At 36.2% G+C, this 20,827-nt stretch overlaps 3 protein-coding genes across 3 annotated transcripts in view; 1 reads left to right on the top strand and 2 right to left on the bottom strand.

Annotated features, from left to right (window-relative positions):
- Nucleotides 1-5,920, bottom strand: part of LOC132205710 (uncharacterized) — a 47,042-nt gene extending 41,122 nt beyond the window's left edge. Inside the window, exons 1-2 of the mRNA XM_059634962.1 lie at nt 5,906-5,920; nt 3,715-4,132 (exon numbers count right to left, since the gene is read on the bottom strand). Of these exons, the coding sequence (XP_059490945.1) occupies nt 3,715-4,132; nt 5,906-5,920 (433 nt within the window). The remainder of the gene's footprint in view (nt 1-3,714; nt 4,133-5,905) is intronic.
- A 10,558-nt stretch (nt 5,921-16,478) lies between these two features.
- On the bottom strand, nt 16,479-18,643 carry LOC132192630 (thymus-specific serine protease-like). The gene is made up of 9 exons (XM_059612673.1): nt 18,415-18,643; nt 18,172-18,353; nt 17,890-18,119; nt 17,609-17,741; nt 17,378-17,558; nt 17,240-17,327; nt 17,059-17,191; nt 16,840-17,009; nt 16,479-16,788 (listed from the first exon to the last, which is right to left on the bottom strand). The coding sequence occupies exons 1-9, from the start codon at nt 18,601-18,603 to the stop codon at nt 16,682-16,684; spliced, it is 1,413 nt and encodes a 470-aa protein (XP_059468656.1). The 5' UTR covers nt 18,604-18,643; the 3' UTR covers nt 16,479-16,681.
- A 116-nt stretch (nt 18,644-18,759) lies between these two features.
- On the top strand, nt 18,760-20,820 carry LOC132192703 (putative serine protease K12H4.7). Its single transcript, XM_059612785.1, has 9 exons — nt 18,760-18,981; nt 19,034-19,215; nt 19,381-19,607; nt 19,667-19,799; nt 19,859-20,039; nt 20,091-20,172; nt 20,225-20,357; nt 20,413-20,582; nt 20,640-20,820. Exons 1-9 carry the CDS (start codon nt 18,793-18,795, stop codon nt 20,756-20,758), a joined length of 1,416 nt encoding a protein of 471 aa, XP_059468768.1. The 5' UTR covers nt 18,760-18,792; the 3' UTR covers nt 20,759-20,820.
- Nucleotides 20,821-20,827: the final 7 nt, after the last annotated feature.

Raw genomic sequence — 20,827 nt, 5'->3', positions numbered from 1 at the left:
CCATTCAAACAAAATCTTTGAATTAACTGCAACAATAAATTTTAAATTTTAATTCCTATGTGATGAATTGTAATTCATTTTATTTCTTACCTAACAGTAACGTTTCAGAATGTTCCAGACTGATCAAATTTGACTTTTGGAAGAAGGTTTATAGATCGCCATCAGCTTCAATCAGAAAGCCATAAAAAAATCTGTCGCGAGCCGCCCACTCGCGGGCGCAGACTCTCTCGTTTCTTTCTTTTTCTCTCTGCAAATAAATTAAGCTAATCATAGCCTCGGGGGCAACCGCGATTTCGCGTCGATTCGCGAGAATTTATTCGCGTCCGTGGGCGCCGCGTGTCTTTGAGTCTCGGCGGGGTGCTCGGCCGGCCGGTGCGTTTGGCGAAATTTGCACCACATGGTGCGATCGGTGATGGATACGGAGGCCGCCAAAGAGGGCCATCCACGTACCACTGCGTTTTAAAACGAGGAGCTGCAAAAAGGCGGCACATTAGCAGACGCGTTCTCAGACGCAATTGGCCGCCGGCCAGCCCCCGACGGCGACAAATCAGCGGCGAATGCGATTCATTTTGCACACCGGAAAAGCAATTGTGCATGCCGAGGTCCCTCGAATAAAAAAAAATGTGACCTGGAAATTTTTAGGTCTTCCCCGGCGCTAAAACCATTTAAGCAGATCAAGACGCAAAAAAATCGATCCGATTTTTGAGAAAAATGAAGAATATATTTAATGGCACGGTTTAAATTTTGGGTGTTCTTATTATTGAAGGTTTCGTTGGAAATATAAACATAAAGGTAAAAAAAAAATACAGAAAAATGAATCTCGTTTATAATAATTTTTTTATTCGGAGCGACACTCAAGGACGCGCACGCGACGCCGAAAAAGAAGCGGCACGACAGCATGGAAATGACCGAATTCTTTGTTGTGCTGGCTGCTTTATTAGCGCAGGGTGCGAGAGAGTTCGCCGCCCGATCGAATTCATTTAGTTTCGACGGTGGCTATAAGCGCCTCTGCCAGACCGACGGGATGCTTCGGATTGCTCACCAGTGATGCACCGGCGGCGTTTGCAGCACCCCACACAAAACACACAGGGATCAATTTATAACAAAGTCGATCGAGAGACACGGCGAAAAGAAAGTCCCAAGTTGCCAGCCCAAATTTCAGGGGGTGAGAGAGAAGAAATCGTATTCGCAGCGAAAGTGAAAAGAGCGAATGAAACAAACAATCAAATTTAATTAAGTGCGCAGGACCATGATTAATTTATAATTTTGCTATTGATTTTTACATTAGGTTCTTTCAATCATCGGTATTTAATGGTATTTTTGCATCTATAAACAATTTTAATCCAAAATTAATTGTAATAATTCCAGAAATTTTCTGAAAATTTCATCATCAAACTGCTAAAATAAATATTTTGACCATATTCAGAGCAATAATAATTTTATTCCCATTCCGGCCCTTTTTTAAAATATACGCCCTTATTTTTATACATTTTATGAACATTTTTGTTCCATTTATCAACAATTTTACAGTTTCCGAGCAAATCAGTTTGACCGGGCCGGTGCAAATCAAGAGAGACAGGAAAAGGAAGCGGACCTGTTAATACACCCGGCACTTTTTACACACCGATAATATACTTCCATTTCAATGATTTTTGGTTCCACTCAGCCTGAACGTGCGTTGAAAAAACTGCTGTTTTATCTAAACGGAGAACGGAAAAAATTGCAGATTTTTATTCCCTGATTTGATATTATTACATATTTGAGGGCCCAAGGGAGACGGTCGAGTGCAAACACTGGAAGCGGCGTGTGTGTGTATAAAAGTATATCCATATCTAATTGAATATGGATTGGCCGCGGGCCTCTCCACCGAAATTCAGCCACACACACCACTCTGCTCTTTCTTTCTCTATGCATACATATATTACGGCCCCGTACTTACACAGGGGTGTGTCTGCCAACACGCGAAGAGTGTATGCTATTGATTTTCTTTAAAAAATCATACATATGTATAGGAGCGGCGACTTCTTGGGCCGCTGCTGCTTCGAGACTTTTGCCATTCACCCGGCAGAGTCTGCATGGCATGCAAATCATTAAGGGGCCATAGTATAGCGCCACATGCACGCGGCTTTGTTTTAAGAAAAACTTCTTTTCCTCGTTACATAAATTTTTTAATGCTTTGCTTTGTTATGTCACCGGCATGAAACTTGTGCGGAAATTGCTCAATTCGGAGCGGTTTGCGGTGAAATTGCAAAACTGGTCATAATTAAATACGTGTGTAACTTTTCAATCAGACAAATTATTGAGGAGGAAAAGTCTCATTGTTAAATTTAGTCACGCATTCAATTACAGGAAATACTCAAAATGTCAATTACGATCCTATAACTCGCAAAAATAAAATCGTTGAATGTAACGAAAAAGAAGAAAATTTTCAGTTATAACATTTTATTGTTCAAGACTTTTAAAAATGAAGAAGTCAGGCTTTTCCTCGTTGCAAAAATTGTTTTTCAAAAACATTTTCATGATCATCTCCTCGAGTGTCAACTTCTTGAAACTTTTAACAAGTCTGGTTTCTTAAACCATCTTCGATTGTGACTAAAAATTTTCTTTTTCTGATTTTAAATTTGAGAAATTTGTCGAAGGAATGAAATGACCTTTAAATAAGTTTTGTTTCAAGCAAAATTTTGAAAACCAACTTTATAATTTTCACCAACTTTTCATTTTTTTCTATATTTGTTCGAGTTTGGCTGAGAAAATTGAGTTTTTCCTACAATATTTTCTAACCATTTTTGTCAGCTCTAGCATGACATGATTACTCGGCGGGATGCATTCGTTTTGTGCGGCCCCCATGCGTTCCCGTCGCGCCTCTGCACGCAGATACACCCGGTGTGCAGTGCATTACCTGCATAATTCGAGCTCTGCGATACGCGCCGAGAGCTGATTATGCCGAGTGCATGCAGCGGCCGACAAACCGCAGAGCAAAAAGCGACACGGCAGACACCGGCAAAAAGCAGCATTTCGCAGCATTCCGACTTTCGTCCAGGTGAAATCAAACAGTACAGAATCTCCACTCGGCATTCCAACCATTTTCCAGAGAAATATATAGAAATAGAAATTTCACTCGCCCTTGACGCGGTGAGTGTGAAATTCTTCACCGTGTAAAAATCTAAAATAAAAAAAAAATTACCGGGTGTGCTAATTGAATAGAGTATGATATGCTTTCAGGTGGAGTGTGACGAGGGCCAAAACGTCACTTATGGAAGTGTTACTCATAAGGTAGACATGCGCGAAAACACAAAGCTCTCTCGGCAAACGTCGGGTGTTGCCAAAAAGTAAAAAATTCTGCAAATAAGATAAATTAAAAATAAACTCCGCGGTATTCTGGAATGCAGCCTTTGCGAATTTGCAGGTAGGTAATGATATAATTGGACTTATCGTTTCGCCCGCTTGTATTCATATAAACACGGGTCAAAATTATCACTAATTGCGATGCCGGTGACACGAACCGGTGACAAATTCGCAATAAATATAAATATAATACACATATGGGTGTGCAAACTCCTAATTTAATTAAAAAAAAGTTAATTACAAATAAATTCATAAAAAATCAAAAGTTGGAAGTTGTCGAAAAGCAGCAGAACGGCCGATAATTATAATTTGTTTTTAATTTTTGCAAATTTAAATAAAACTAATTGAAAATATTTTAGGGAAACTCACCGGAAAATCTGGCTAGGAACCTGTAGAACTGAGAAAACACCACAGACACACCACACAGAAGCACGCACTTGGGTAACGTCAAAGTCAGCGCCAGCAGCACGCAGCACCAGCAGCAGGGCCGGGGCCAGCCCGGCTCCCGGGGCGCCGACGAGCGGGGCCCCCGGCACCACCAGTCGGCACTCATCGGCGTCTGAGTCGGCGTCGTCGGCTGCATCACATGCTCTGGGTGGTCGGCGGTCGCATCTGTGCAGTGGATTTCTTTGCTTGCTAGGGCGGTCGCTAGGGTCTCAGTGCGCTCAGCTCGACACTCGCCACGATACTGCCGCACCGAGCCAGCCTGCGATCGCTCAGCCGGCAGACCGGCCGCCAGCGGGCGCAGCCGCCGCCGCCGCCGTCGGCCACTCGACGCCTCCACCAGCTGGAAGAAAAACTATTGGAGCGAGCGTTGCCGTCGCGAGAGGAGCTGCTTCGCTCGCTGCACTTTGCCATTTGCACTACCTGCAATTATAATAAAATCATAAAACACATATTTTTATTCAAATAAAAAAAAATTATTTATAAAATTTCATGTAATAATAATTTTGCAATATATAAATCATTATTTTGGTGCAATTTTATATTCATTGTTTTGAAATTTTTGTATTTCGAATTTCAACCACACACTTTGTCAATTTTTTACCAAAGTAGCTCCTGTTTTTTTTTTTTTGCTTGGGCTAAATGTATTTAAATTTTTTTTATTATTAATTAAAGCTATCATTCCATTCCTTGTATATTTTTAAATTAAAACCTGTGATTATTGGCCAAAACCTAAAATAAGTAAACCAAGGTTCACTTCGCTGAATGTAATCTTTTTGATAATTGATGTTTATGGCAAGACCCAACAATTTAATTTTTCCATTCCAATAGTTGTTCTTTTTTATAAAATATTTAAAAAAAATTAATAAATATATAAATAAAATCCATTGAAAGCAATAAAATTATTTAAAAATTAATACAGATTTTTTTTCACTCTCGTTTCAAGATCAAATTATTTGTATTTTTAAATTCGATGATGATGTGTCTTCCAATATAAATACAATTAAATTAGTTCCTTTTCACTAATCGACTTTGCGTAGAATTCCGTTCCATTGTCTCAAATATCTCGATCTCGTCTCAGAACGTAATTTCACGTAAAGGCGATTAGTCAAAAGTTACTAATTTAATTATTTTCCGTTTCGAGTTGTTTCTTTGGGATTTAAATTCTCATAAATAAAATTACTTGAAATTAAATAGCTTTTTACCAAAAGTGTGCATTTGTAAAGTAGGCATCCTGCTAAACGTTTTTGTTAAGAAAATTGCCAACCCCAAAGCCCACTTTCATCTAGGCCAATCCGCCTGTCAGCTGTGATCAACGGGAAGCCTATTTTAAAGGACATCGGCAGACTTGACCAAGAAAATAAGGGGCCACAAATAAAATTAATTTAAGTGCAGAGTTCACTGCAGGGGGTGGGGCCATTTTTATCTTAAGAAGTTTTAGCAAAATTCTTACCAGTGGGGGTTTTGTCTAACAATTTCCTTTTTATAAATAAATTGCTTTCAAGAATTGAATTTATACAATGTATAGTAACAATATGGACAAATAAACAACAAAAAGGTCATTGTCACAATCGCTGGTGCTAACATGATGATATCCTGTTCCTAAAATTATGACAATCATATATTGGAGATAAATTATTAGTAAGTTTTGATTAAAATTTAGAATTCAATAACTTTAATGACAATACAAAATTTGTCCATCAGTATAATTTCTGTAAAATAAAAACAAATGTTCCATCACAGAAAAATTAAATAAAAAAAAGTTGTTCCAAATTTGTTTTTATCAATTAGAAAAATAGATAAAAATTAACAATACAATAAAATTCCATATAATTATTTTAATTTATAATTTATGATTCACAATTGATTTTAATAGAATTATTCTTATAAAAATATAATTAAAAACATATGCTTAATATTTTATAAAAATAAATATGAGGAGTAAATTTTTGTTAACGATTTATATAATAAATTTTGATATTTTTGCAAGCTATTTTTTATAAACTTTCAATGCGAGATTACAATATAGCTAATTAAGAAAACTATTGTTAAATTATTTGTTGTTGTTTGACTTTGATTATTCAAATCACCGATTAAAAGCCCAATTTGTCCATACCTGGAATCTAACCATCGTGACCTCCCTCACAACAAAAGATATTTTCATATTATTTATTTACAGAGCGCCCCATTAATAATCAGTCATGCCGATATCAGTTTGATTCATCTCACTTTCAAATAAGACTTCATCGAAAGTGCCTCCGAAAATAGACCGGGCCGCGCATTACTTATGCATTTGACGACATTGAATTGAATAACTAGTGCAATAAAAATCTTGATGTATAAATACAAGAGCAAGTGATATTGATCCATAAAGACAAAGCATATAGAAGATGACTTACTTTATCCTCATCTGGAGGCGTTTATTGCACGTTCTTATGCAACCAGCGCGTCACAGGGATTATCAATGTTTATATTTTTAAACGCGTTATGTCACTCGGCGCGCTTATTTTGGTCCCGACTTGTTTGAAAATGCGAATCAATTAATGAGGAAAGCAAATAAATGTTATTGAAAGTGCTGGGAAATACAATGATGACGGTGCGCGCCGCGCGATAACGACTGTATTAATGGGCACTGTCGCCGTGACGTCACAACATGCTGGCGCTGGCAACACTTACTTATGCTTCATGTTGCACACTCGTGTAACCTATTTAAAATCAAAATAATGCCGCAAGGTTGTTTGAAAAAAATCATAACCTGAAAAGTATAATATTTTTAATAAATTTCTGAAATATTTTTACTTGGAAAGGTTGAAATATTGGAGGGTTCCTTTTAAAACAATTTGAATCCAATTTTTTTTTCTAAAAAAAATAATAAACTTTTATCCACTTTTATCAAACAATGCGATTGTGTGTATAAGGAGAAATTTCGACTGAACTTCTGAGAAAAAGTTTGCTCGCCCCTCGGAAAGTTTTCTGCTATCAAATGCGGAAAGTGTCCCATCACGATGATGGCACTGCGATAAAATCCCGACTCGGAATGAGGCAAAGGGAGGAAAAACAAGGTCGTTCTATCGGTTTGTTTCTGTGCATAAATGTATAAACCGTGCGTGGCTCTTCTTTTCTTCCACTTTCTTTCTTTTTCTCTGTTATGATAGCGAGCAGCTTGGGGGTTGTTCTATGCAACCCATCAATTTTCCAATCAATCCCCGCATAGTTTGGCCTTGTTTGGGTTTGACATAACAAAAGTATAGTCCCTATTCCCATACGTGACGGGCGACCGTAAAACACAGACACAAATGTACGTGAGCACGCGTCTGTAACGCTCAATTTGCAATGTTTTTCGGCTGAATACATGGTTGATTTTTTTATTATGTAGTTTTTGCGGAGAAATAATAAAAGAAGTTTATTATTCTTTCCATATAACTCCTATCACAGATGATCAGAAATGTTTAAGAAGCATAAGAGGAAAATTTAATATCTAGAAATAATTTAATTTAGATTCTAAGCAAATCTGTTCGCGAAGTAAATTTTATTTTTTTTTTAATTATTTAAGCGTATTTTCAGAATAATTATTATGCTATAGCAATTATAGAGAGAGATAAGAAATTGTTTTAATAAATAATACAGGATAAAATAAATTTACATAAAAAATAAATTAAATTCTTTTTAAATATTTGGGAATTAATAATTTATTTATAAAAATCTGTACGCTAAAAATTTGTTTAAAAATTTGGTCAGCAAAACTAAAACCTAAAGTGTAAACTGAATTTGTTGATTTGAAAATCTCTACAAATTTAAAAGTAAAAAATTTACAATGAAAAAACTCATAAATAAATGGTAATGAATATCAATTTTGTTCTTCAGAGAGTTTGAACGATCAAACACGGCAAAGTCAGACAGAAGAAAGAAATGTCTGGCGAAAGAAAGAAAGGGTTGAGTGGTTCGCGGCTCGGTGTGTTCGCACTCTCGGCAAACTCAATACTATGCTCTCCGTTTCTCGCCAACGGGAGGCGAAAGAGGGCGCCCGCCCGGCTATTTGCGCGCCGTTGCGGGCATTCTCTGATGTCTGCACTATTCCTGGATCTTGACAAAAACTCAATAATTAAAATAACCAACCCCTTGATGTGAGCCGCAGCCAGTGAGACTACTTCACTTTTCGCGTATTCGTTTTATTGCCGGGTTTACTGCGTGCGTTGCAGCCTTGCGGTCGGTCGGTGATGCCGTCGGAATGGCAGCGAGAAAAAGGTGAAAAACGATTTCGGCGTGGAAATCCCAAAACACTTCTTGATACTTTCAATATTCAAAATAAAGGAGAGCTTCTTTAATGCACATAAATTAGATTAATTTGATTGATATATTTATAATCAATTTATTCTTGCGAAAGGTGAAATTTGATCTTTTGAATAAAAAATTTTGTTAATAGATATTTCGTGATTTTTTTAATTTTTAGATGGATGAAATTAAGGAAATTTTTAAGTAAGATTGGTTTCAGCTGTTAATTTTAAATTTTCACTTCTTAAATTAATTCAAAACTCAAATTGGTTGTAATTATGAAAGTAAATTATTAAAATTTAGTATCAGGGGAAGCCAAAATTGTATCTAAATTTTATTCAATTTTTTTCGTAACATTGTATATAATTCATTATTTTGGTGCAATCACATAAATGCTCATTCACAGCAGTCTGCATAGCAGCAGACCTCCTTGTTGAACAACTCTAAGGTCAAGTGGAAAAGAAGCAATGTTCAACAAGGTGCGAGCTTTATTGGTGCGTGTGTGCGGCTCTGCCGGTTGGACCGTCGGTCGGCGAGAGGAGGAAAAATATTTGCGGAATCCGGCGCTGCTGCCGTCGAAGATTGTGCATGTGTGAAAAAAGCGGCTGCTGGAGCTATAGAGAGATCACCCACGCTCCTCATCTGGACCGAAGTGGCTGGCTTGGTACAGACGAGGCACCCAATGGGTGTGTGTATCGAATGGCAAGCAGGGGCCAAGCAGCTTTTTTGCGAAAAAAAAATCTGGGGATTTTCTCAATCATGATTTTTTGATATTTCAGAGGAAGTTAGAGATTTAATTTGCAAGCTTGAATTATATTTCAAATAAAACATTTTTAAGATCATGTGATACAAAATATGGCATTTCAGTCAATTTAAATTAATTTTTTTTGCAATTGTAACATTTTTTTTAAATTAAAAAATATCATTAAAAAATTTATGCAAATATTGTGCTTCAAAACAACTTTTTGACAGTTGGTGATGGATTTCGCCAGAAAGCAGAAGTGAATTTTTGCATCAGAATGCTGCTTCGGAGGGCGTTCGTTTCCGTTTTCCTGACGCGGATGGAGAGTAAGGTGCTCGCGCTTTATCAAGATCAAACACGCTCGCTCGCCTTCACTCGGCTCCATACGGCGTCAATAATTGCGTAATTAAAAAAGTAAATACACAAAAAAATCGAGTGATAAAAGAACAGGGAGACGAACGTGGGAACTGGGCGTGTAGAAGTCACATCATCATCTCCGTTGGCGGCGAGCGGCAGCAGAGCTCTCTCACTAAAAGAAGTAAAAAAATAATTCTCTCTTCTCGGTGTGCTTTGAGGTGTCAGGTATGCGAGAGAGAGAAAGACGGACGAGTCGCTCCAGATGCCGGCACTTGATAATGTACCTGCGCCGCACGTCAGGTCAAAGAGCAGACAAATCGGCTCGCGGGTCACTTCTTTTGGATGCTGCGAGATTGAAAAATGGACCTAATCCTTTCCTGGCAGGGGTGAATCGATTTTCGCTCAGCATCAAAGCGGCGAGCGCCGGATTTGTCTTCTTTTTCCCTATCAGAGAAAACTTTCCGTATCCAAAGAAAGATACAAAGAAAGAATACCCGCTTCACAGAGGGAATGAGAAAAATGTTGCTCGAAAAGGTTTTCTGAAATAAAAGCCTATCAAAAGTTTTGCTTCGCATTCGCCATGAAGTTTTTGACTTGATTTATACACTCATCAGCTGATAACTATTTGGATTAATGAGAGTTGCAAAGAAAAAAAATTAACTTCTAGATTAAGAGACTGATGAAATGTATTTTAATGAAATGTGACACTGGATATTGATAGAAATGTAAGGTACAATATTTTTTTTTAAATAAATAAATTTTTGAGCAATTTGCAATTTTATTTATTGGAGCAAGTATTTTTGGTCTTGCAATATTTTTTGTTCTATAAATAATTTAAAATAACTACAGACATTCAAAATCACTTAAAGAACAAGACGGACAGCATGAAAAAGAAATGATTTGAAGAAAAAGTGATTTTCACATGCGCTTCTTCCGAGGTCGCAAATTTCGCAAAGTCACGGTTTATAAAAACAACAGTTCTCTCTCGACCGACATTCTTGAAATATTTACAAGTCACCAAATTGCACGTCGGATTCGCGAGACTCTCCGCGCCCTGCTGTTAATTCACATTATTTCGCCGCACGTCTGGTCGTATTTCGATTGAGCCGAGACGGACCCCGGAAGACGCCGGAAAATCCAAAACCAGTATTACACGCACGCAGGGTGTTTTAATAAAGCGGACAAACAAAACCGACGAAAAGCTGCTGCTGCTGCAAAAAAAGCCGCTTTCAATATCACTTGATGATTACGCGCCGTTTTCTTCTTTTCTCCCGCGTGCGTCGTCGGATTTTCACGATTTTCATTGTTCGCATCCTCTCTCGGACTCTGTACTGGAGGTTTGGCTGGTTCATTTCCGTTTTCTCTCTCACTCGCTCTCTAATAATAATCATAATAGAGAAGAGAGAGAGACGTAGAGTGTGTGTATGTGTGTGCCATAATAATGTGTGTGTGCATCTGGGGGGTGGCGAGGAAGGGGGCGGTTTGAATTTTTGATCTCAATCGCGATAAATAGGCGCGCTCTTGAAGCCAGCGCGCGTGCCTTGTGTGTGTCTTTGGCTCAAGTTTCGCTTTTCTACTCATTGTCCTCGGACGTTTCTCTAAATCACCTACAGCGAGCCGGCGATTAATTTGATTCAGCCGGACACGCATGACAAGCAAAAGCGATTGTGGATTCCAAATGTGCTGCACGTGGCAGCGCGATGGTGAAAATTAAAAATGATTTATGCAAGACAACATTTCTTAGATAATGAATTACATAAGAAAATTAATACATTTTGTTTAATAATTTTTCATAAAAAAGTTACATGATTATATTTTATGGAAATAATTAATTTCAAGAGAGGAGGAGATGAAAAAGCAGTTTGTTTGTTGCAAAGTTTATTTAAAAAAAAGGTCATTCTCAAAGAAAAAGGTTTTCTGTTGGCAGTAAACATTGTTTAAAAAAATTTAAACATAATTACTTTTTAAAATATTTAATTTATTTTTAAATTTAATTTTGCCAGATAAATCAATTTGCTTTTAGAACTTTCAATAAATACTTTATTTTTAATTTTACATTAAAATTTAATATTATTCCTCTTCCATTGCAAAAATATTTTAGATATCAAAAATAATATCATTCAGAGCACCAATTAAACTACTTTAAAAATTAATATTGCATACAAACTCGGGTAATTAAATCATAATTATTTTCAACAAAATTTTGATCATTAACTACTCTTTTTATATAATGAAATTATCAATTGAAAATAGTGCAATGTATATTATTTAGGTTGAAAGTCACACAAAGGTCAAAATTCATATTGTTTTCATGGGCCAAAGTTATCTTCGTGGATTTAAAAAATATTCATACTATTTCTTCAAGATTATATAATTATTCGGACAATATAAATAAATAAATTTAAAAAAATTAAATTTAAGATGGAATTATTTGTTAACAACTATTAAATATTCTGAAAATTCAATTAGATTTAAATATAAAAATTAAGAATAGAAACAAATATTATGCACAAGAAAAATTTTATTAAAAAACTTTTTTATTCTAACAGAGCTTAGATAATTATGTGACCATAACTAGTAGAAATATTTTGAAGAAATCACGTCACTTTATTTTGAACAAGTTTTTTTCTACTTTCTTTTTTAGATTTCCTGTATCTTTTAAATGGAAATATACTTCTGATCTGTAAAGTTGTTACCTGATTCATTAGGTGGCGGCTTGGTTTGTACTTATTATACATATGATATGTGCTGCCTTTGGTAATTGACAGTTCAATTTAGGCGTCTTCAATCACCGAGCACCCACGCGAACACGTCTTTTGAATCAGCAGGTTCGCGAAAGAAACTCGAGCCGCTGCACGGCAATTTTTCACAGGTCTTTATTTGAAAACGCAAGAAAAATTCTCCGTTGGCCTGCTTTTGAAGATTGACCTTTTCATTCTCATAATACAAAATCGTTTTATTTTTCTTTTTGTATGTTGACTGTCAAAGGCAGGTTGCTTATTAATATTAAAACGGGCGCTCGCTCTCTTTTTGGTGTCTGCGCCTTTTTCACTCTTCTCTCGCTCGCTGGAAATGTATATAAAGATACACGTGTATTCAAAATGTCATATGCGTAGGACGAACAATATGCGCCCATTTATAAATAGAGAAACCTACGGGCGCTGCAGAGGTCCAAGACACTTTGTCAGGTCGTTGCACCGCAATTAAATTCGTTTAACGCCATTATGCGTCCGAATTGATGGAAGAACGCCCAGATTTTCTCACGAGCGATCACCTCGAAAGCTCTCGTAGGATTATCTTTATAAATATGCTAATGACAGCCGATTGGACGTGCTCTTCGATTAATTGCGGTCATTTCGAGATAAAGATGAAACCGAATACTTTTCAGATTGGAGACTGACGAACAAAATACTCTTGGGATTCAATTCTAAATCAAGATTAGGTTTAATTTCTTCTTCAATCAAAAAGTACCGCTTTAATTCAAAACAGTTTCAAGCGAATGTTGATATTTGATTAAATTAAACTAAATAATTTAAAAAAAATTGTGCTGTATAAAAACGTAAATATTTGTCTATATTTTTTATCTTAATAATTAATAATTGTTTCTTTTGCACGATATTCATGTAACTATTTTTGAGAAACGCAAGAACACACGATTTTTGGCTTTTTAGTAGTTTTATTCTAAATTTGAGCTAATTTATACAATTTTGTGTAAAACAAACTTGCCGGAAAAAATCATTTTTATTTTTTAAGGCAATTTTGAAATTTGTATAGAGTTGCTTAAATTTTAAATTTAATTTTTTAATTTCCCCTTTTTGTCTGAAAACAACTTATTTCAAAGCAATGCAATTTTTTCTTTAAAAAGAGAATGTTCCTGGACCCTTTTTACAGTAACCAGAGTCTCCCTTCCCCATTTCCCGACAAATCAAATAAATTTTTATTTAACCCTCGCAACCCCAAAGGAGAACATCACTTTCACTTACAGAAAAGAAATTCGGGCCATTTATTTTCGCGGCCCTTCTCCGAGAGAGATGCAGATAAAAACTTCCAATTTTCCAGAGATTTGGCGCCCCGCACCAGATGGCCCCTCAAATTATTTATATTGAATCGACGCCCCTCGATCGGCCCCAGCAGCTACTTTTGACGACGATACGCACCCTGTTATGTTTGCCGTCGCCACGAGAGACCCAGAGAGACAATTAATCAGCGCAAATGGCGCGCTGTGCAAATATTCCGGCAAAAAGGCGAGCGAAAGAGGCCTGTGTGTTTGTTGCGTGCGCGAACTTTTTCCTCCCTGGGGCGCCATTCCGTCCAGACGGGGGTGGAGGGTGGCTGGAAAAAATTGCCCGCGGCGCTGGCGGCTGCCGGAGGGCAGGTTTTATTGAGGAAAGCACAGCTTTATGTGCATGCTGGCCGCTTTTTTACTCTTCTTTTTTGGGCGTTATTTGCCAAAATCGTGAGTAGGACTAAAAAGGCTGTGGCGCCTACAGATAAAAAATAATGGTATATTTTTTTATCCAACCACCGGAACTATTCGCATTAACTAACATCCTTAATGCGTATTAAATGGCTATAAAATTGCAAGCGGCTGTTTAAGATGAAGAAAATCTGCATAATTCGGTTCAGTGGACTATTTAATGAGTTAGTTAGTACGTTGGTCCAGCCAATTATTCATTTTGAAATTCCTGTTGAAATCAATTGAACAGATTAATTAATTCCACCGCCAGTGTTGCGTTTCAATTAATCCAAAATATATTTATTGCATAAATAATTAAAATAAAATGTGAATGAAATATAATGTAATTAAAAATTTAATAAGAATGTATTTTTTTTTATAAATGTGGTTCTCAATATATCAATTTGGGCACCAACTAATACATACTGTATGTGATATTGTAAAAATTAACTTCAAAATAATATTATTTAATTTTTTGGAACTATCTGTTTTTATTAATAATTGTTGTGCATATTTTTAACTAATATTTTTTTCCGTTTCGAATATCAATTTTATATTATAACAAAAAGAAAAAATGAATTTAATATCAGGCTTACAAAATAAATATATTTTAAAAATATTTTATTAAATTATTGCTCTTGTATAAGTTTATCAGCTTAACTTCCTTCAAATGGCAAATTAATTTTTATAATAAATTATAAAAATAATATCCGTCTAAATATAAAATTTATTTAACATCTTTTTACGTCAGCCTTGAATGATTATGCGTGCTATCCAAGTAGCAATATTTATTATGAATAGCAAATTAATATGAATATTCCCTTCTCACACGCACGCTGCGCACATAAATATTCTTTTAATTCAAAGTCGTGTCAAGCGATCGCGGATCCAAGCCTTCATCTCTCACTCTGCATGCAAGTTTAAATGCGTTTGATGGTCGCTGGCAAATAATCTGGAATTCATCTCACACCTTGTTTTCATTTCATATTATTTTTCCCGTTGGCACGCTTTGGAATTCGAAAGGAAAACTCTCGGTACGAATCAAGAGACGTTGCCTGATGAATTATTTTAATTCGGCTCTCGTCGCGTGAATCACATTCGAAATGCCTTTCTCCGGACTGATTGTTATGCGTACGGAAATTCCTGTGAATAATTTTTTACCTCCGTGAGCCGGCGAGTCACTCAATCGTCGCGCCGAAATTGGAGCAGCGGGAAATTAATCTCCGCACGTATAATTGCCGATCAAGAGAAAGATCGTTAGAAAGGAAATTCTTGAGACATACCTGATTGGCATTTTATTGATTTGCGATGTTTTTATTAAATGGTCTTTAATCGGATAATGATTAAAGTAATAATTTTTATCTTTAATTAAATTTTCTTGATCTAGTTCTTTAGTGAAGCGTCAACAATTCAGCATTCTTCAAGCTTCTTAAATTTGCAAGAGAGCAAAGACATTATTTCAACGTTATTTCAAAAATTTAAATTGCTGTCAATATTTTAATAAATCTCAATATTATATTAAATATCTTGTTTAAGTAATTTATTGTAAAAAAATTATTATAAGATTTTTGGAAGGGACACAAATTTATAATTTATTCAGTTCATTTACACATGACCTTTGTCGTAAACGATTTAATTTTCAAAATTATTATTAATTTAAGACTTGTTTTAATAGATAAAATTGTAAAATAAAATAAATATTTATATAATATTATTAACTTAAATTAAATAAATTTGATGGTCATATAACTATACATAAAAAAATACAATATAGTTAGGATCAATTTTGTAATATCATTATTAATTAAATAATTATTCTCTACAGTTCATTATGAATAAATTGCAATGATGTTATATTAATTTTATTGTATTGTATCAATTAATTCATAAGTTTTCTAAAAATTAAAATTATGCATTTTCTACAGGAAGAACTAAAATCTGGCGGGGTTCTTAAGTAAATAATGAAAATATAATTTAAAAAGCCACCGTTTAAATTAAAATCGGTTCCTTCCTCAATTTGGCGGCAGATTGTGTCTCCTTTTTTGCAAAAGAGGCAATATAATCGTAGGAGATTTCAGGTGGCGCTCTGGTTTGGGGCTATTGAACTGGATGTGTACGCCGAGAGGGTTCGCGGGTTATTATTGTTGCATGCATGTTGTGTCCCGATCTCGGGAGTAATAGAGGTGACGGCTTGGCTGACTCCGCGGTTCCGCAAAGGTAAATCGGCAGGTGCTGGTCGGTCGGCTTCCTCAAGCCTACTCATGGAGAACATGGAGCAGCCGTCGAGAGAAACAACGCCTCGGGAGCAAAACGAGAAAAGTATAAAAATAAAAAAAGGCGCGCGTGCTGCCGATCAAGTGCTGCTCCCAACAGAGCATTATTGGCGTGCATTTACGCTCATTATCAGGCAAATTACAGACACGGCTGGCGAAAAAATTCACTTGAACTTGCAGCTTGAGGTGCCATAGACGTTGTTCCGGGACGTCGTCAACCGATCAAGGTCCCTTACAAAACGTGTAATGCGAAATCAATCGAGCAAAATACATACAAATCTCTTTTTACTCTGCAAGAGAGAATATTTTGTGAAAAAGTCTGTTTTTTCGCCTCAAATAATTCCGTTTTTTAAGCCTCTGTATTTTTGTTGTTAATTTTTAATAATAAAAAAAATGTTAAGCACAATTTCAATGGAAAAGTTACATTAATGAAGCTTTTATCTATATTAATTTAATTTAATTATACAAATAAAAAAAGTATTTTTAAACTTTTTGCAGCAAATATTGTGGGGAAAACGATGGCAAATAAAGTATCAAGAGAAATAAAATTTGGTAAATATTTGATGTGAAATGGTCTTTTTTTATATCCAACATTTAACTTTTTTGGCGGATTTTAGCTAAACATATTTCCTATTCATTAAATTACCCTGAAATAAGTATCAATGTTCTACAAGTTTCAAACACTAAATTCTGCATTAATTTATACTGTCGATTTTTTTTCCATTTCCTAAAAAAATTTATTAATGGATTTGATTTCTTCTTCCAGCCTTTATTCATATTCAAGTAATTTAATCACAGCCACGATTCAAAAATGTTGAAGATCCTCTGCCGAGCGTCAATGAGAGACTGAGGGTCGTTTGGTTTTGAAGCGTCAGTCACATCAACGCAGTGGGACATTCCTAAAAAATTCAATTTGTTTATAATTTGATAAATTCAATTTTTTAAATTGCCTTCAATGAAAATCACAGGCGATTCTGGGTTAATGTCCTGATCCATTTGAACAGGGTTTACGGGATCTAAGGTGCCCACTGTGTAAATAATCCTTGAAGCTTGTGGATTTTTTCCACCGTAGAGCAAATTTGTACGAGCGGTTCCAGCCTCTAAACGCTCAGGGGTAAACCTTTGGAAAATATTCAGTCTTTTTCTGAAATTTTGTAAGGAATTTTTACTCTGGCCCATAAACGGAGCTGCAGAATTTCAGCATGAAGTCGAGGGGCACTTGTTGGCCAAAAGGTTGGTTTGGCGATGACAAGGGATTGAACCAGCCAAACTCATTGCAACAATGGTAAATCCACTGGCGAGCTTTTTGGTAAAGATAAATAAAAATTTAAAAAATAAAAATCAAATTACTGTAGCTTGTTTCAGAAAATTCCACTTGGTCCCGGTATTTCTCAACTATTTTCGTTGTGTTCACGTTCAAAGGGTTGCCTTGCATTAACTACAAGATTAAAATTTAAAAAATAAATAAAATAATATTTTTTTTTTTACTAATCTCAAAAGGCCAGAGTATGTATCCAGTGGGTTGTCCTGACCCGATAAAAGAGTATCACAGATAATGCCGTTTGATCCTGGCCTTGCAATTTGGACTAGAGTGGCAAAAATAGCGGAGATTTGAAAGCGAAAGAATGTCAAGTCATTCAGATTTGCCAGATCAATTCTCTCAGCCAGACTGGAGGAAAATAAAATTTGAGGTGAAAACTTAAATTAAGGAAATTATACTTGAACAGAGTTGTTATATTGTCAGCTAGGCCATTTTCAATCAAAATTTGCAGCTCATTCATAGCGGCCTCGATTACTGAAGGGCAACTTGCGTTTTCAATTAAAAGGGCTGTGTTGACAACCTCAAAATATTCTGAAATTTTTTATAACATAACTCTGATGAAACAAACGAAAATAAATTAATAAATAAATTACAGATGGGTAAATAAATATTATGTTACAAAATGTTCCTGTTCGATATGTTATAAATAAGTATAATGAATTTATTTTATTTTTTAAACCTTCGTAGCCAGCTTTTGCAAGCACCGGCGCCCCTGATGCGTATGCAGCGTGGAAGACATGCGGATACCGAGCCCTGGCCCACGCAGCCATGTCTCCAGTGTAAGAGGCGCCGATCAAAATCCACGGACCGTCGAGACCCATTTGAATTTTCGTCGACTGAGCAAAGAATGCTGTGTCTTCCATGGCCTGGTCCATCGTCAAGAAGGCCAGATTTTCAAGAGACAAGTCACTAAAGTATTAATTTTTGAATATGAAAAATTCTGAAAATTTTTATTAATTACGGAACAGGTTTGCTTTGTCCGTAGAAACGGTGTTCCAAGTAGATGACGAAAGCCCCGAATCTCTCCGCCAATTCTGCGATAAATCCATTGTTGACGTGACCCGGCTCGATCTGCCATTCACCACCAAGGACCAAAAGTACTGGGGTGCTCGCATTGTACGTTGTGTTTGACAGGAAAAATCGCTTTTAAGGAAAAATTTAAAAATCAAGAACAGTTAGTAATTAATCGATTAAATTATCTTACTTGGCTCCATGTCCGGTCGTCCAGTATGTTAAAGTGATCAACTTTCTGCGTGAAATACCATTCTTCAACTAAACTTTTGTCGTTTGAAACTTTAGGGAAGATGGTCGGACGCAGAAAATCGAACACGTCAGAAGCTTTGGCCAAACTGACACACAGCAGTGGCAGAAAAAGTTTCCAAAGGGCAGGCATGATGGAATGAGATAGGATGTCAATCACTATTGACTGAAAATGGTCCACTATGTGACTGCCGTATTGTTTGTCCAAAATAAGATAATAGCTGGGGCGATTGATAAAATTAAATGATAAAGATTACGCAACAGACCATGGTTAAATATGCACAAAAAATGACTTTGCCAAGTAGATTTCAATATAGGCAAGATGCTACGGCTGAAATTTGTCGCTATTTTCCTACTATTGGCTAAGCTGAGCACTTGCCACGATTTGAACGCTTTTGATTTAATTCACGGCGATTTATTTGAAAGTCATGAGAGCAGAGCATTTGAGGAAAAGTTCATAACCCAAAAACTAGACCAATTGAATATCTTTGACGACCGGACGTGGCAACAGGTATAATTAATTTTTTACAAAAGGCTAAATTGTAATATTAATATGCGGGTAGAGATATTTTTCTTCAAATCAAAATTACACAAGTGGATCGCCAATACTGCTAGTGTTGGGTGGCGAATGGGAAGCGAGACCTTCAGTCATTGAAAACGGATTCCTTGGTCAACTCGCGGCAAATTTGAGCGCCTATACCATTTATCTGGAGCATCGATTCTATGGACAAAGCCGACCTCTCCCGTATGAACTGAAAACAAAATATTAAATGTTGTTGATTTCTTAGTTTGAATGTGTGTTTGTTTTGTAATTTTTAGTGTAGAATTGTGTCGTATTTGCGTTGTTAAGTGTATTCCAGTTTCTTTTGAAAAATATTATAAACTTCTTTGTTTAATTTTATTTTTGTAGAGATTTGACTCTTGAAAGCTTGTCCTATCTGACCCTAGAGCAAGCTTTTGAAGACACTGCTGTTTTTGTGCAGACATTAAAAAATCAAGGGTTTGATGGCAAGTGGATTTTGGTTGGGGCTTCGTACTCGGCGGTCATGGCTTCCTGGGCCAGGGCGCGCTACCCCCATTTGTACCACGCCGCGTACGCTTCAGGCGCAACTGTGCTGGCAGTGATTGACATACCAGGTTGAATTTTAAATATAAACGAAATGATTTTTAATTATTTATTCATTATTTAAAAAAAGAATATTTTGAGGTTATGGGCAAGGCTTTTGAAGACACGGATCCAAATTGTCCTCTAGTGATTCAGACTGGAATGTCACAATTGAAGGATTTGGTCCAGAGAGGAGAATCGGCAACCATTACTTCACTTTTCAAGTAAGTTATTTTTGAATTTATTCTTTTTTAATTAAAGAGCAAAATCATTTGATTCAAAGTTTGGCTGAGCCAATCAACCTATTTGAGCCGGATGACGTTTACTTGTTGTACTACACCGTGAGTCAAGTGTACGGCCTCATGGTGCAAGGGGCTGACCCTGGAACCCTCGAGGCCAAATGCAGCGCCCTGATTGCTGGTCAGGACACGCCACTGCAAACTTTCGCCCAAGTGTACAATGATGTAAGGAAAATTGGTAAAAATACTTTTTAAAAGTTAGCCTTTCATTACCAGCACATAAATAATGCATCACTGAGTGTGGACGCTTCAAAGGTTGTGGAAAAATACCAAAATACCAATTACACAAGATCATTTAGTAAGTATATCATTTTGGTGAAAATTTGCTCTAAATTAATTTAAAAAATTAGTTCGTCAGTGGATGTTCCAAGCATGCACCGAATTTGGTTGGTTCAATTCCGTCTTTTCTCCAAATCAACCTTTTGGCCCCATCGTGCCACTTTTCTTTTTGCTGAAATTCTGCACTTCCGTCTATGGCCCCGAGTAATTTCGATTGAATCATTAATTTTTTTTAGTGTTAACGGCAATTCATTTATAGATTTACATCAGAACGTTTGGACGCAGGAATAGAAAGAACAAATATGTTGTACGGCGGGTTAAACCCTGAGGTAACCAGGGTGATTTACACCGTTGGCTCGATTGACCCTTTCAACCCTGCGATGCTAAGTTCAGATGTTAGTGCCGACGCTCCAACAGTCATTATTGAAGGTTTTCGTTTCAGTTCTCATAATATTGTATAATTAATTAAAATTCATATTTAATTAGGTGGATCACATTGCAACGATTTGACTAATCCAGCAAAACCTGACGACCCTGATTCCTTTATTGACGCTAGAACAAAAGTTATAGAAACACTTGCAGCTTGGTTAGCTGTTGACGTGTAAAAAAATTATATAAAAGTCATGAGCATTATTATGATAATGAGATCGATGATAATAAAGTTGTTTACTTCA

Source organism: Neocloeon triangulifer, unplaced genomic scaffold (assembly GCF_031216515.1).
Source record: "Neocloeon triangulifer isolate White Clay Creek 2 clone unplaced genomic scaffold, ASM3121651v1 ptg000003l, whole genome shotgun sequence".
NCBI lineage: Eukaryota > Metazoa > Arthropoda > Insecta > Ephemeroptera > Baetidae > Neocloeon > Neocloeon triangulifer.
This window is presented reverse-complemented; position numbering and strand designations above follow the sequence as displayed.

Bases quoted from the DNA above. Each gene is read 5' to 3' on its own strand.
- LOC132192703 (XM_059612785.1), top strand. From the start codon at position 18,793: ATGCTACGGCTGAAATTTGTCGCTATTTTCCTACTATTGGCTAAGCTG. The intron at 18,982-19,033 runs GTATAATTAATT...ATATGCGGGTAG, and splicing joins ACGACCGGACGTGGCAACAG to AGATATTTTTCTTCAAATCA. The intron at 19,216-19,380 runs GTATGAACTGAA...TTATTTTTGTAG, and splicing joins GGACAAAGCCGACCTCTCCC to AGATTTGACTCTTGAAAGCT.
- LOC132192630 (XM_059612673.1), bottom strand. From the start codon at position 18,603: ATGCCTGCCCTTTGGAAACTTTTTCTGCCACTGCTGTGTGTCAGTTTG. The intron at 17,742-17,889 runs GTTTAAAAAATA...AAAAAATTTCAG, and splicing joins TGCAAAAGCTGGCTACGAAG to AATATTTTGAGGTTGTCAAC. The intron at 17,192-17,239 runs GTAATTTGATTT...TTTACCAAAAAG, and splicing joins ATTTTCTGAAACAAGCTACA to CTCGCCAGTGGATTTACCAT.